Consider the following 15779-nt stretch of genomic DNA (forward strand, 5'->3'; position numbering starts at 1 on the left):
CATCGTATGAAGATGACAGTTTTACAACTCAGAACGCATTTCCTAGCAAATACTGCTAGGGAATATTAAAGAAACTTTATTACTAGTTTTATTTGAAACTAACTGTTTATGCGTTTTTGTACAAATTTTGTTTAGAACTTCAACTTTCTAATTAAAATTAAACAGAGGTTGTTTATATACGAAACTAATAGTTTTATTTGAAAAATCAGGTCTGTCAGGAAAAAAGAGTCATTCAGTTTTATATCTTGTCTTTATTAATTTCAATGATTTTAATTACATTTCACAAAAGCTTTATAATTACACGTCAATATGGTTTGATCCCAATACAAAGTTGCGGGACACTTAAATTCTTTAGGTATCAAGTTACCTTCTAAATCTTTCATGCAATAGAGAAACGATGTACAATCCCCTGGCTTTCCTATATATCCTTCTTCTGAACACGCTGTACTTGGTGCAACTGTTGACTCCTTAGAACTTTTAATAATAGTAGACTTCGTGGTACTTGAAGCAACAGTAGTAGAAGATTCAGTATTACTTGAAGCAATAGTTGTTACAGATTCAGTCGTTGTAGTTGTAGTGTCATCAGATTGGATACCTAGTGCAGTGTTGATAGCAGTAAGTAAAGGATTGGCCCCATTACCGCAGACGTTATGGAAATCATCAGTCTCAATGCTCCAAATCATGATCTTAGTGATGCCCAAAGATTTAGCAAACTCGACTTTGGCGGTTATAGAATTGACATTGTCGTAGGAAACCCAGTTTTTGTCTTTGAAGGCGTATGGAACTTTGGCGAGAGAGTCGAAGCTTTGCGTCCATTCTTCTGTTTGGAGGATGTTACAGAACTGAAAGTAAAAAAAAGAAATTTGTGTAGCGATATATGGTTTCAAACTAAATACTTACATCAAAATTATCTCAGAACTATATTTAATTGTAAACATGATTGAATAAAGCTTTCATTTTGTCGATAGGTAATTACTTAATTAAAGACGTAAATGCATTTTGCAGTTTGCACGAACTCAAGAAGAGCATTATCACAGAATAATCTTGATTGCTCAACAAAGGTAATACTCCTTGTGAAACGAAATACCAAAATTTAATTTATGCCATCTGCAGCTCCGAAGTCGTTGGGGAAACTTGGAAACTTGACTGTCAGTTGTTCTTAAAGGATAACTTAGATATGAGTTGAGTGTTGCCTAGCTTTCTTCTGTGTAGTTAAATGGCGGGACCGCATCATGTTTCAGTTGTGTGAGCTGCAAATGTACTTGGGTATTGTTTTGATGTTCATCCACATATGTGTGATGAGTTGGCTTACTTTGGTTCCAAGTTACAAGAGAAAAGTTTGTTTGTGGTTTAAGTTTTTGAGTGCTGGTTTTAAGGGATTGGTTTTTATTTTGAGTTCAGGGTTTTTAATCTGAAGTCACGTAATTTGTAAGAAATCCACATAATATATGTAGTTTATAATGTTTTAGATTCGATCGATTTTATTTTTTATTTAAGAGGGCACAAAACAGTGCTTATCTACCAAGTTAGCATCTACTTATAAACTAGTACTTTGGTAGTTTTTTATACTAACCTCATTATAACCTACACAGCCGTCTTGGCCTATACCTGCTCCCGACGCCGGGGCTCTCACTCCCGTCTCGTGAGCATTCGTTAATGTAAACGTCCTGCCGTAAAATGGAATACCTACAGCTATTTTTTCTGGCGGGCAACCTGAAAACAAGAAATAATTAAAATAGGTTTAATCAGTACCAATTACTGCTACGCTGCCGTTTTACGGTAATTATATTTTTTATAGACCTACGTTTGTGCATGGTTGTTATCTACACTCAATATATGAAAAAGAGTTTTCATCACAGCCTAAAAATCGTCCACTACTAGAGAAAACTGCTTCCCAACCTGTGAGGATTTGCCCATATTTGCCGCTCTGTTCTGCTACGTACAATTTAAATAACTTATAGGTAGTACGACATGTTTACTTACCTTTGCTAATCCAATAGTATAACGTTTGATCCACAGTAAACAGATCCTCTAGTACTGCGTCTTCATCGCCTTCTCCTTTATAAAGAGGGGAATTGTGACCAGTCACAAAGTCCCACGCACTGTTCATGTCTATATCATTATATTTACTTACCTTCGCTAATCCAATAGTATAACACCTGATCTACAGTATACAGATCCTCAGCTACTGCGTCCTCATCGCCTTCTCCTTTATGAAACGGAGCATTGTGACCAGTTACCGAGTCCCACGCACCGTACATGTCAAATGCCATTATATTTACTTACCTTCACTAATCCAGTAGTATAACGCTTGATCTACAGTATTCAGATCCTCAGCTACTGCATTCTTATCACCTTCTCCTTTATGCAGAGGAGCGTTGTGACCGGTGACCGAGTCCCAAACACCGTGCATGTCATATGTCATTACGTTTACTATGTCCAAGTATCTGTTGAAGAGAAATTGAACTATATTCGATGTATATGTACCTAACCTTAATGCTTAGCGAAGAAAGCAAGAATTAATATAAATGGAATTCTAATTGATTAAGGTATGGTTGTTTTTACAACCATTGTTGACTGTGTCTTCACGAGTTTCATTCTTATCCGATTATTTTGGGCAGTTCTAGTCCCTTAATTAACACATTGTTGCGTATTTACTCGTTTATTCAGTACTTAATTTAAGGTTCTGTAAGACATTCAGGCTCATGCGATTTTTTTTCTATGATTTCATCCTATCATATACCATTTGTTGGATCTTTGATGTCATTATGAAACGACGCAAAACACACTTACTCCGAAATAGCCTTGACATCATAAGACTGTGAAGCCGAAGCTCTCACAGACGATACCGCAGCAGTCAGCAAAAGTCCTTTCTTATCAAAAACTTTTCTGATTTCCTTCAACAATGTAGTAAAGTTCTCTATGTCTGCTTTCCCATGGACTGTATCTCTTCGGTTAGGGTATTCCCAGTCGATGTCCAGGCCATCGAAACCATGTGTTGTGATCATCTTTAGAGCACTGTCTATGAAGTTCTGTCTTAGCCTGGAGTTAGCTGCCATCTGTAAAATAGGGTAGTGTCCAGGGTCGAAATAATGAAATAATATTTAGTCCGCTTTTTAGATAATCAAAAAATATTGGATACGTATTTTTTCTTTTTTTAATTAAACATAAAATGACAAAGATAATACACTTCAAAAATTAGGAGTGGGGGCCTTTTACGTCACAGTGTCCTGTAAATTGTAGCAACTTGTGACGTCACACTCAACTTTAACACGCTATATCTTAACAAGTTCTGATCAAATTTAAAAAAGAAAAAATACGTATCGCTTAATTTTGGACAATCTACAAGACGGACTAATTATTATTTTTTAGGAAACTAGCCTATTGTCGTTGGTCAATGTTTTTTTTCTGTTTTCTATTATAATCATGTAAAGCAGTTATACATGGATGTTTTTCGCATGAAAGCGTTTGACCCATACTTGCGTTTGTACTGTAAAATACATGCAAATTGTCTTTGCATGTGTAAGTTTTGGAGCAATCAGTAGTGGCCAAGTTGCCGAGTCATACAAAGATACTGTGCATGTACATTTACATACACACTTAAAATATTCTCTCGGTTAATAATACATTTATCGAAGCACATTGCACATGCAACAGATAACTTACAAACAAAGAACAAAATAACCTGCAAGCAACATAAAAGATAGCAACCTTAAAGCAACCAACAATACTGAAAGTCTTCCAGCTAAAGAAATTAAAGTATAAAATATTAAAACTCTCGGTGATCAGAAAAAAGAACTTGATCAAACTTAAAGTCATTATTGGAAAAGTGAACTTACCACGGAGTACTTAGCGGACCCTTCGTTCCATCCGCCAACGGCCACAAGTGTTTTTAAACTGGGATTTTGCTGTTTCAGAGCGTTGAATTTTCCGAAGTTATCTTAAACATAGACAGACATACATAACACTATTATGACCTTGAGTTTCATAATGCTGTATGTGAAAAACTCTCCTAAGACCGAATTTAATGGTTTTAGAAATTAAAATATGGTTCTTTAGGAAGATACAAGAGAACTTCTATTGTGAGTGTAAAGAAATAAAGAACTCCTATTATAGGTATAAAAGTTACAAGACAGCGAGTTTTTTTTAAGAAGATTGGTTTAGTAATGACACATGATGGTGATGAAGTGATGTGCTGATGTAAATTAAGATTCACATATTCATGATGCTTTATATAGAACTGGCAAAGGCCTACATACCTTTATAAATTTAACACAACAAAAAATGGAGAAGAAAATCTTAAGGAATCAGGCCCTGTTTGTATAGAAAAACAGTAGGTACACCAAGTAATAAAAACTTACCTCTACCATAATCATTAGGCAGATCCAAGTAAGGATCCAAGGAGATAATGTTTCCTTCGGAGTCGATACCGACGAAAGCATAGACCAAATGTGTGCAGAGGTTAGGATTGATATCCGTGACGTCATACTTGCGGAGTCCAGTCCTGTAAGTCGCCCACGTGCTGTAGTAACATACTACTGCATCTGTGAAGTATAATATTCCTTGTTTTATTACGTAAAAACCGAATTGTCAACTTTCTCCTTTTGGGGAAGGCGGTTAAAGGAATAATAGCTCCTAAAATTTTGATGTGTAGAGAGATCGCCTACCCACAACGCGTTTGGACGTTAACACCAGATACACTTTGAGAAAATATTTTAGTGAGACGAATATTAATTTTTAACCGACTTCCCACGCAAACGCGATATGGTTATTTCAATTTTTTATTAACAATCGACTTTTATCACTTTCTTTCTTTCTGCTCTTTACAAGGTTCGAAACAAAAAATCTTTCTTCTACTCACTTTCGCTAGCCACAATATGGATTAAAGCAAGCACGATCAACACACACACATTGACAGCCAACATTTCACTTATTGCCACCGCACTGTTTATTTCTTGTACTAAATACTTCCTTTATAAACTATTCCTTATCTAAAGTATATTTTTCTTTTACTAGCTGAACAATTGTTCATATGTCTGGTTGTATGTGCTCAAATAAAAAATAAAAATCTAAAATTTTAAAATCGATCTCAGTGGCGTGCACTTGGAGAGGCCTATGTCCAGCAGTGGACTGCGATAGGCTGATGATGATGATGATGTATGTGCTCATCTAAGGACCTTTGTACTCGTCCGATAAAAAATATTTCACTGTAGGGAAGCCCATTTGTCGAAAAAGACTACTTTCTGCTTGGGAGCGCGAAGTAGCTTTCTCTGGACGCGAGCGAAACCGTGAAAAACACATATATTTGATAGCAAAAAAAATAAAACTATGGCAATTAGTTCAGACATTATTTTTATTAAACGGTTTTATTTAGCTTACCCTGTTTGTTTTATTATTTATTCTTGGGTCAAAAGTAATTCAAATTTAAGTACCTTGCTGTTGTCAGATTGATCTGAAATTTGGTACACACCTTTAATTCCGATGACAATACAATATACTAATATCAATAACATTGTAAATCCAAAAAAAAGATGGCCGCCGGTAAAAAATGGCGGATTACATATTTTTTCCACAACCCCCTCAATATGGGTATCAAATGAAAGGGCTACTCAAGTAGAATACTGTCACCAACCCCAGCGGGGCCCAACAGGGCCAAGGCCTGCCTGGGCTGCGGGATTGTCCTGGTACATAAAAGGCCTACGACGAAACGCAACGGTTTTTAGTCAGTAAGAGTCTGGCACTCCCTCACCGCTGCTGACCCATATATAGAATGAGGAATATTCAGTAGGCATTTTCATTAAATACTAAAAACTAGAAAATAAAAAATCGGTAAAAAAACTTTTAAGTTAAACGGTTTTATCTTACGTGCACTGAAAACTAGAAAATAAAAAAAACTGTTACTTACCTATAAACCTACATAGGTGGTCCCGGTCATATTAGACTAAAATAAAAACGTGGGGGCCCTCTGAAATCCTACCTATGGCAAAGAATATCTTTATACTTTGGTAGATCGTGAGCTCGGCGTTCGCTGGTGAAGCCGCTACGGCTGATTATTGATTGTCAAAATCTCCAGTTACGATTATAGTAAGTAGAAATCCACACCTATTATACCTCTAGAAGAAAGTATTACAGCAATAGTTAGGTAATGGGCCCCACGTTTTTATTTTAGTCTAATATGACCGGGACCACCTATGTAGGTTTATAGGTAAGTAACAGTTTTTTTTATTTTCTAGTTTTCAGTGCACGTAAGATAAAACCGTTTAACTTAAAAGTTTTTTATCTTTTCATTATATTACTAGTTTTACGTGAAACTAACCATTTCAGAGTTTTTTAACGGTTTTTGTTCATAACGGCAACTTTTTGACACAATTATGAACATTAATTACGTTTATTCTTCACTCCGATTCATAATAATATACGAAACTTATAGTATTTTTGGAAAAATTATGTCTGTCAGGACAGAAAAAAATGAGTTATTTAGTTTTATATTTTGTCTTTATTAATTTCAATGTTGTTAATTACATTCAACAAAAGCTTGATAATTGCACGCCAATATAGATTGATCCCAATACAAAGTTGCAGGACACTTAAATTCTTTAGGTACCAAGTTACCTCCTACATCTTTCAAGCAATATAGGAACGATGAGCAATCCCCAGGCTTTCCTATGTATCCTTCTACTGAACACGCAGTACTTGGTGCAACTGTTGGTGACTCCGTAGAACTTTCAATAGTAGTAGATTCCGAAGTACTTGAAGTAATAGTAGTAGATTCAGTGGTACTTGAAGCAATAGTTGTTACAGATTCAGTCGTTGTAGTTGTAGTGTCATCAGATTGGATACCTAGTGCAGTGTTGATAGCAGTAAGTAAAGGATTGGCCCCATTACCGCAGACGTTATGGAAATCATCAGTCTCAATGCTCCAAATCATGATCTTAGTGATGCCCAAAGATTTGGCGAACTCGACTTTGGCGGTTATAGAATTGACATCGTCGTAGGAAACCCAGTTTGTGTCTTTGAAGGCATATGGGACTTTGGCGAGGGAGTCGAAGCTTTGCGTCCATTCTTCTGTTTGGAGGATGTTGCAGAACTGAAAGTAAAAAAAAGAAATTTGTGTAGCGATATATGGTTTCAAACTAAATACTTACATCAAAATTATCTCAGAACTATATTTAATTGTAAACATGATTGAATAAAGCTTTCATTTTGTCGATAGGTAATTACTTAATTAAAGACGTAAATGCATTTTGCAGTTTGCACGAACTCAAGAAGAACATTATCACAGAATAATCTTGATTGCTCAACAAAGGTAATACTCCTTGTGAAACGAAATACCAAAATTTAATTTATGCCATCTGCAGCTCCGAAGTCGTTGGGGAAACTTGGAAACTTGACTGTCGGTTGTTCTTAAAGGATAACTTAGATATGAGTTGAGTGTTGCCTAGCTTTCTTCTGTGTAGTTAAATGGTGGGACCGCATCATGTTTCAGTTGTGTGAGCTGCAAATGTACTTGGGTATTGTTTTGATGTTCATCCACATATGTGTGATGAGTTGGCTTACTTTGGTTCGAAGTTACAAAAGGAAAGTTTGTTTGCGGTTTAAGTTTTTGAGTGCTGGTTCTAAGGGATTGGTTTTTAGGTTTTATTTTTGAGTTGACTGTTTTAAATCTCTAGTCACACAATGTATAACAAATCCACATAGTTCAGAATGTTCTAGATTCCATCGATATTATTTTTAGTGCAACACAGTGCTTATCTACCAAGTTAGCATCAACTTATAAACTAGTACTTCGGTAGTTTTTTTATACTAACCTCATTATATCCTACGAAGCCTTCTGTAGCAGTGTATGGTCCAGCTATGCCTGCACCAGACGCTGGGACTCTCACACCAGTCTCGTTAGCGCTCGTCAATGTAAAGGTCCTGCCGTAAAATGGAACACCTACAGCTATTTTCTCTGGAGGACAGCCTGAAAACAAGAAATATGATAAATAAGTTTAACCTTTACTTTTCAATGACTGTTCTGACTGTGTGTTTCAGGTCAATTTTTTTCCTCGCAGTATTTTTTTTTCTATTTTTCTAGACCTACTTTTTGGATGTTGTCTAAACCATAGGTTTGCCTTAAAGTCGTCGTTCCGTTCTAAAATGTTTACAGCTGGACATGAAATATCCCAAGCTGTGTGAATTTGCTCATACTCACCGCTCTGATTTTAAGTAAATCGGCATTAAGTAATGTTATCTAGTAGTAAGACACACGAATCACTAAGGGAAAATGCTCCCATACCTTGCTCTTTCTTCTAGATCAGTTTTTTCCTACCTTCACTAATCCAATAATACAAAGCTTGGTCCACAGTATACAGATCCTCAGCTACTGCACCCTCGTCGCCTTCTCCTTTATGAAGAGGAGCATTGTGACCGGTGACTGAGTCCCAAGCACCGTACATGTCATATGTCATTATGTTTACTATGTCCAAGTATCTGTAGATGAATGCATGTAAAGTATTATAATGGATGATTTCGTTATACAAATGTGCAGTGAAGAAATAAAAAAAATATATTTTAGTCTAAACGAATCTTGTTCATCAAGGTTGTAGATGTAGAGGATACCATCTTATACAATCATGCCTGATTGCATCCTCACGAGCTCCTTTCTTTCCTAGAAAGATGCTTATGTTTTTCTAAGATGCGTATGCATCATCTATTCAACATTTAATTCAGGTTTAGAAAGTTCTGACAGAACGGATTCAGGATTATGAGAATATTTTGCTGGAATTTTATTATGTGTACCTACTTAAGCGCATAACTATTATTGATTCGTATACTTTTCTATGAAACTACTTAAAATATACTTACTCAGAAATAGCCTTGACATCATAAGACTGTGAAGCAGAAGCTCTCACAGACGACACCGCAGCAGTTAACAAAAGTCCTTTCTTATCAAAAACCTCTCTGATTTCCTTCAACAATGTAGTAAAATTCTCTATGTCTGCTTCTCCATAGACCGTGTCTCTTCGGTTAGGGTATTCCCAGTCGATGTCTAAGCCATCGAAACCATGTGTTGTGATCATCTTCAGAGCACTGTCTATGAAGTTCTGTCTTAGCGTGGAATTGTTTGCCATCTGTAATGGATAGTTTGGTAGATATTTTGTAGTTGGCTAACTATTAAAAGTTCGAAAAGGTTAGATTTTTACAAGCTTTTATTATTCTAATAATTTCTATTAGCATGATCATATATTTTATGAAAACGGGTGACCCATACTTATGTGTATAAGTGTATCTACATGCACATCGTCTTGGAATGTATAATCTCGACAGCGTTCTGTAGTGGCCGAGTCACCGAGTCATATAATAACTATATGCTTAAACATTCGGACACATAGGTATGTACCATTCATTCGCTTTTATGAAATAGAAGATCTCTCCACACTTGCCTTGATTAATAATAACATAAAGAGGGCACACTGTACTGCACATGCAACAGGGAATTATTATCACGAAGAACAAAATAACATGCAAGCGACTTAAAAGAAAAGAACCTAAAACAACCAACAAATACTGAAAGTCTTCCAGCTAAAGAAATTAAAGTATAAAATATTAAAACTGTCGGTGATCAGAAATAAGAACTTGATCAAACTTAAAGTCATTATTGGAAAAGTAAACTTACGACGGAGTACTTAGCGGACCCTTCGTTCCATCCGCCAACGGCCACAAGTGTTTTTAAACTGGGATTTTGCTGTTTCAGAGCATTGAATTTTCCGAAGTTATCTAAAACATATACATAGAAACATGATAAAAATTTATATAATGATTTATGCAAAAAGAGTTTAAAAATTGAATAGCGTTTGATATTTTTAGGTATGTACTTTCGGAAGATAAAAACGAATTTCTTTTGCAAACTAAGGTAAAGGCGGAAACACATTTAGGTGTCGTGTCTAGCATATCGGTTTCATACATTTAATATGATTACACATATAATGATGGTCAGACATATCTACATGTCGTGTCGTGTCGCAGCACGTGTATTTAAATGGATGAAACCGGTGGGTTCTGGCGCATCACGCCACGACACGACACGTAAGTGTGTTTCTGCCTTTAATCAAGAGATCATATGAAATAAGTTAGGATGCTTGTTCGAGACGTAGTAAAAATCTATTTTTTAAAGTTGGACAACAAACGGAGAAGACCATCTTGAGGAATCAGACCTCTAAGTACCTATAGTACAGCAAGTACCTAATATAAAACTTACCTCTGCCATAATCATCAGGCAGATCCAAGTAAGGATCCAAGGAGATGATATTTCCTTCAGAGTCAATGCCCACGAATGCATAGATCAAATGTGTGCAGAGGTTAGGATTGATATCCGTGACGTCATACTTGCCGAGTCCAGTCCTGTAAGTCGCCCACGTGCCGTAGTAACATACTACCGCATCTGTGAAGAATATAAATATATTTTTTTGTTCAACTATGTAAGAAAAGGTTTTTTATGTCCTGTAGCGAGGAGACTTCATCCAAGATCTCTAGATCGTGATCTCATGTATGGTACATATTGTCGCGTTACGTTCCCTGCTCTATCAGTTTTAATAATTTACAAGTTCTTATATGCCAATTATTAAAAATACAAACAGCTGAATTGAGAACTTCCTCCTTTTTCGAAGTCAGTTAAAAGGAGGAGCTCCTTAAAGTTTTGTGGTAGAGAGACTATCTACCCACAATGCGTGTGGACGTTAACACCATAGAATCTTTGAGAACATATTTAGTGAAATGAAAATACATATTTTGTGTATTTTAACCGAATTCTCAAAAAGAGGAGGTCATCAATTCGGATACTTCTATTTTTTTTGACATCAAGCATATTAACAATCGTATTTTATCACTTTTTAATAATTAGAAGGCTTGAAACAAAAAAACTTTCTTCCACTTACTTTCGCTAGCCACAATATGGCTTAAAGCAAGCACGATCAACACACACACATTGACAGCCCACATTTCACTTATTGCCACCGCACTGTTTATTCCTTGTACTAAAGACTTCCTTTATAAACTATTTCTTATCTAAAGTATCTTTATCTTTTACTAGCTGAATAATTGTTCATATGTCTGGTTGTATGTGCTCATCCGAGGACCTATGTACTCGTCCGATAAAAAAAATTTCAGTGTTAGGAAGCCCATTTGTCGAGAAAGACTACTTTTTGCTTGGGAGCGCTAAGTAGCTTTTCCTGGACGCGGACGAAACCGTGAAAAACACATATATTTGATAGCAAAAAATAACTATCGCAATAAGTTTATAGTCATTATTTTTATCTTTTCTTTCGTCATAACTATTTCAGACGCGTAGGGATTTTTGATAACGTATCTTAAACCCTTCAGAAAACCGTCAGTGGCGTCTTTTATCCGTTAATTTATGATATAATTTAACTATTAATCTCGTTGCTAAGCTTGGCGATTAATTTACATTTTATAATCACTCTTTCTGACTGTTTGTCGTGAACATTTAGAGTACGCACACTACACACTTTTAGTTGCCCGATAGTTTATTTGGATTCATAAATTTATCAGTAGGTATGGAGAGTTAGAAAGCATATTACAACGATCAGATATTTATTCGGTTTGATCTATCCAAAGTTTTCAGTCGGGCCGACCAGATAGATTCAAGATTTTCCTTTAAAACAATTACATTTATCGGGTCGACTGTTAAGTTTGAAACGCAAAGAAGACTTTGGAATCTAAACTAATAATAATCTTTATTGAAATATGAAAACAAAAGAAACATGTAGTTATGTTCATAATGCAATAGGTGTCGAAGCACTTTTATCATTAACGAAGAATGAACTTGATCCTTTATTCGTAATCAAAGAAATGTATTAAGAAATATTGTTGCACAATTTGATTTAGTTTTTATCAGCAATAATCATTTCCCTAAACAAAACATAGTGATTTATTGTGCGATTACAATGCTATGTAAAAATACATGACCATTGAATTACTTGTAATTACAATCATCAATTAACTTATCTATAAACATTTGAGATATGATGATGTGGAATCATTATTTCTTCACAATAGAAATGAGTTGAAAGGAAATTAGGTCATTAATGTTTATGAAATTACTATATTATGAGCTTATGAATCAACAATGATGATGATACTGAAATATTGTCATATTTTTTTTCCTGCAAGGTCTTTAATGCAAGGATTAGGTACAGTAATCATAGGTCTTTTCAATACTGAAAACATTAACTTGCACTCCGATAAATTTTTAGAAAAATCCCACTGGTTTGGATTATTTCGTTTCCTTTAATTTCTCCAAAGATTTATAATCTTCTACTTTCATAAAAATATATCTTATATACCTTATCAGCTTAAACTAATTATTGAGTTTCCGTAGCAACAAATCACGTGCAATTTTAACAATAGACTTAAGATCTAATTTAACGATTACGAAAGTAGCAATAAAATTGTTAAGTAGGTACCTAACTACTTACCTATATGTGGTTGGATAGTCTACTTGCACAGTTAATAGTTAATAGGAAACTAATGGAAAAGTGTTTAAGAAGGAAACAACAAAATCCTCTCAGTGAAAATTTTACTATCGTCACTCTCAATTTATAAACAGAAAACGCTCTAAAAATTAAACGGAGCCTGCATACAGATGGCACATTTTCTTAAAACCTGATAAAAAATAGAAACAAATGCCAACTTAAAGTGCAATAAACAACAAAAGGCACGCCTCGTATTTCTCCTTGCAGCGAGAAAACAAAAAATACCAGTCCAAGAGAACTACATTTTTAAATTCTCATTAGTTCGCTTACTTGAAGGGAACAATTTCAGTCAGCCCAAACCTGATTGTTTACAAGCATCCACCATGAAATTGATTACTGAAAATCCAAACTGGCTGGAAACACGCGAGAGAAAATTGAATTTTTAAAACCATACAGGGCTTTTATGCTAGAGTATGGTCTAGTTTTATTTCGAAAAACATTGCAGTAATAATTTAGCTAGGCCGACGGCTAGCTGCTCAAATAAAAGTCGAAAAAATGTCTCTACGGCCACATGCGCTTTTTCGGCCTATGTGGGTTGTCCATGTATTTTCTATCTACGAACGACGGGCCCAGCTAAATGGATTCCGTGTGGGTTTCAGAGGTCTTTGTCCCAATATTGACTTTCAAGTGTTCGGGAGTGTTTTTTTGCCAATTTCTACTTTATCTATTGCCTTTGTTGTGTTTGTGGTGTTGCATCGTAATTTTGGGATTTGTTAGTGCTATTTATTTGGGTTTTAAGAAGCTTTAATATAAAAGTATTATCATGCATTGTGTATAAACATTGCTTATTAAAATTACGGTAAAGTTAAACCTATCCAGTTTAATTTTGCAATTAAAAACATAACTAACATATTTTTGAATTGAGCTCAACAATTTGTAGACTATATTTTAGATTTTTTATCATAGAAGTCGAAATAAATAGTCAAGAACTAAATAAGTACTAGTAGATAGGCATAATATTATCGCTATTGGTCCTAATCAGCATTATCAGATTACAGCCCAATTAATTCAAGTGTACATAATTAATTATTAATTAGATCTATCACCATTGTATCGCTAGCCAGCTAACAAGGTGACGATTATTATATTACGTCTGATTTTAATTAAAGTTTGTCTACGTCTGTCTGTATGTCTGTATAAATTCTAAAACTGCTGCACGGATTTTCATGCAGTTTCCATCATTATATAATGATTTACGAGGAGGGTTTTGGCACTTAAGTATATGAGATTGCTTCCAGTAATAACTGCCTATTTCATTAAAATAAAAATAATTTACAATAACCTAAGATGGTTTGAAATAAGGCCTGCATACAACGTAAGATCAAGAGTTATACTCACCTACTTTCTTTATTTCTCCATTTATATTGAATTCTACATACTCTGAAAAAAGTAACGACCTGAAATAGCACTACTTTTTATCTCTCAAAAATCGATCACAGAACCTCAATTCCAGCAAACTCACCTCCATACCTATTATTCCAGTCAATATTACAATTGAATATTTTTACACGGCCAACATATAACAATCGCAATCATCGCACATTGTGGATCTGTGTAAAGCTGTGTCCTACGTGGGCAAAGCTACGAGAACACGAATGCTAAGCGATGCGAAGCAAATTCAAGGATGTACACTGCAGCACGCCGTCTCTCGAAAACACTCCAAAAGAATTGACTGTGTGTTGTTTTCGCGTAACGTCGCTTCGTGTTCGCATCCAGACAGTTCACGTAGGACGCACAGTAAAATATCAGTAATCATGCAGTGATCTGAACGCGACAGTTAGACGTTCATGCTCGCTACACTTCAATCGATGCTAACAAACTATTTTACTAGGGTTTGTCGATTGAATGTCGAGATATTTTTAAATAATGTGGCGATGTAAAACCGAGAGGGGTTATAAAGAGTAACTATGCTAAAAATATTGTATAAAAAAATCACAATACTTACGACTGTATGATGACCGCCAGAAGTTTCACCCGCTTGCCATATGAACTATGTACTTAACGCATCTGGATAAAAAGTAGCCTATATCCTTCCTCGATCGATTAGCTCTCTATTACCTACTCAAATCATTTTTCAAATCGGACCAGCAGTTCCTGAGGTGTCCGCATTTAAACAAATTCTTCAGCTTTTTATTCCTATAGATAACCTGTCCTTAGTAGCTACTATTTCCATGTTAAAATTCGGAAAATCTTACTTCTTTAAAAAGTACCTTTGTAACAGTTCCACGAAGGATTTAATTCACAAGAATACAAAAGGATTTTTTATAGTGAGTTCTTCGGGTTCCTCTTTTAACAAGGCAAAGAAAAGTCTTTTACCAACGTAACGAAATTGGTCCGGACCCTGTACGTGCCCAAAGCATAGGACTGGATTGATTGGTGCATTTTACAGGAAAGCCTAAAATTCCCTTTAGGTTCGTCACGAAAATGACATGGTCCTAGTTGCGGTTTTGCGTTCTCGAAAAAAATTGTTGGAGTTCTAATTGGTTGTGGATTGGATCGACAGATGTTTTTTGTATTTCATTCAATTGCGTTAAAACATTAGGTTTAACATTTCACAAAATAAAATAATAGTTTCGTCGCTTCGTTTCGACTTCGTCGGCCGTCCTGCATCCTGATAAAAAGTAGGGATATCTTAATGTCCAGCAATCAATCTTTGAAGCCTGAAAATGTAACAAACAAATATACATACAGGTAAATAATTGGTAAGGATTTGTATACAAGCGCAATTTTAGTAAATAGCGGACTCTCACCTTCTTTTGTTTAAACTTAGAACTTTAATTTTACTCCCTGTTTGTCAATAATTAGGCTAATGTTTATTACCAATTAGCATACAAAATTCATACATAATCTGCAATTCCAAGAATGTTTTTACTCTATTCAATCCTTCAAAAGCCTAACTAGAAATACCATAAACATTTTGATGGTATCGTAAAACCATGGTACTCCACATCGCCATTGAATATTGAATTTGTTTTGCGAAAGCCCTAACGAACAGTTTTGATATTTATTTGGCGCGTAAATTTTTATATTTCGTTTTGGTTTTTGATATCGTTTTTAGTTGGATTTAGAACATAATTTCTGGTGGCGTGACGTGCAAAAAATATTGATGTGTTGATATGAAAATGTTAATCCTGGAATGTAGTATTATTTTGAAGTTTCGTTTTTTTGATGTTGGTATTTTATATTTACCTATTGGTTATTACTAGCTGTTGGCAACGATTTCATCTGCATTCCGAAGGATTTAAT

At 35.2% G+C, this 15779-nt stretch overlaps 1 protein-coding gene across 3 annotated transcripts; it reads right to left on the reverse strand.

Annotated features, from left to right (window-relative positions):
- Positions 1–231: 231 nt before the first annotated feature.
- On the reverse strand, positions 232–11059 carry LOC110379304 (probable chitinase 2). 3 transcript variants are annotated; one of them, XM_049850324.2, is made up of 7 exons: positions 10917–11019; positions 4362–4544; positions 3840–3940; positions 2794–3059; positions 2287–2447; positions 1574–1713; positions 232–842 (listed from the first exon to the last, which is right to left on the reverse strand). In XM_049850324.2, exons 1-7 carry the CDS (start codon positions 10978–10980, stop codon positions 270–272), a joined length of 1488 nt encoding a protein of 495 aa, XP_049706281.2. In that variant the 5' UTR covers positions 10981–11019; the 3' UTR covers positions 232–269. The 3 variants fall into 3 exon arrangements, with proteins under 3 accessions (XP_049706281.2, XP_063897318.1, XP_063897317.1); XM_064041248.1 differs by lacking the exon at positions 10917–11019 and adding an exon at positions 4862–4970; XM_064041247.1 differs by lacking the exons at positions 232–842; positions 1574–1713; positions 2287–2447; ... (1 more) ...; positions 3840–3940; positions 4362–4544 and adding exons at positions 6474–7087; positions 7809–7963; positions 8312–8472; ... (1 more) ...; positions 9659–9759; positions 10241–10423 and having other exon boundaries at positions 10917–11059.
- Positions 11060–15779: the final 4720 nt, after the last annotated feature.

This window comes from Helicoverpa armigera, chromosome 24 (genome assembly GCF_030705265.1).
Source record: "Helicoverpa armigera isolate CAAS_96S chromosome 24, ASM3070526v1, whole genome shotgun sequence".
NCBI lineage: Eukaryota > Metazoa > Arthropoda > Insecta > Lepidoptera > Noctuidae > Helicoverpa > Helicoverpa armigera.

Bases quoted from the DNA above. Each gene is read 5' to 3' on its own strand.
- LOC110379304 (XM_064041247.1), bottom strand. From the start codon at position 10,980: ATGTGGGCTGTCAATGTGTGTGTGTTGATCGTGCTTGCTTTAAGCCAT. The intron at 9,760-10,240 runs GTAAGTTTTATA...TATATGTTTTAG, and splicing joins GCCTGATGATTATGGCAGAG to ATAACTTCGGAAAATTCAAT. The intron at 7,964-8,311 runs GTAGGAAAAAAC...TCTTGTTTTCAG, and splicing joins GTATTATTGGATTAGTGAAG to GCTGTCCTCCAGAGAAAATA.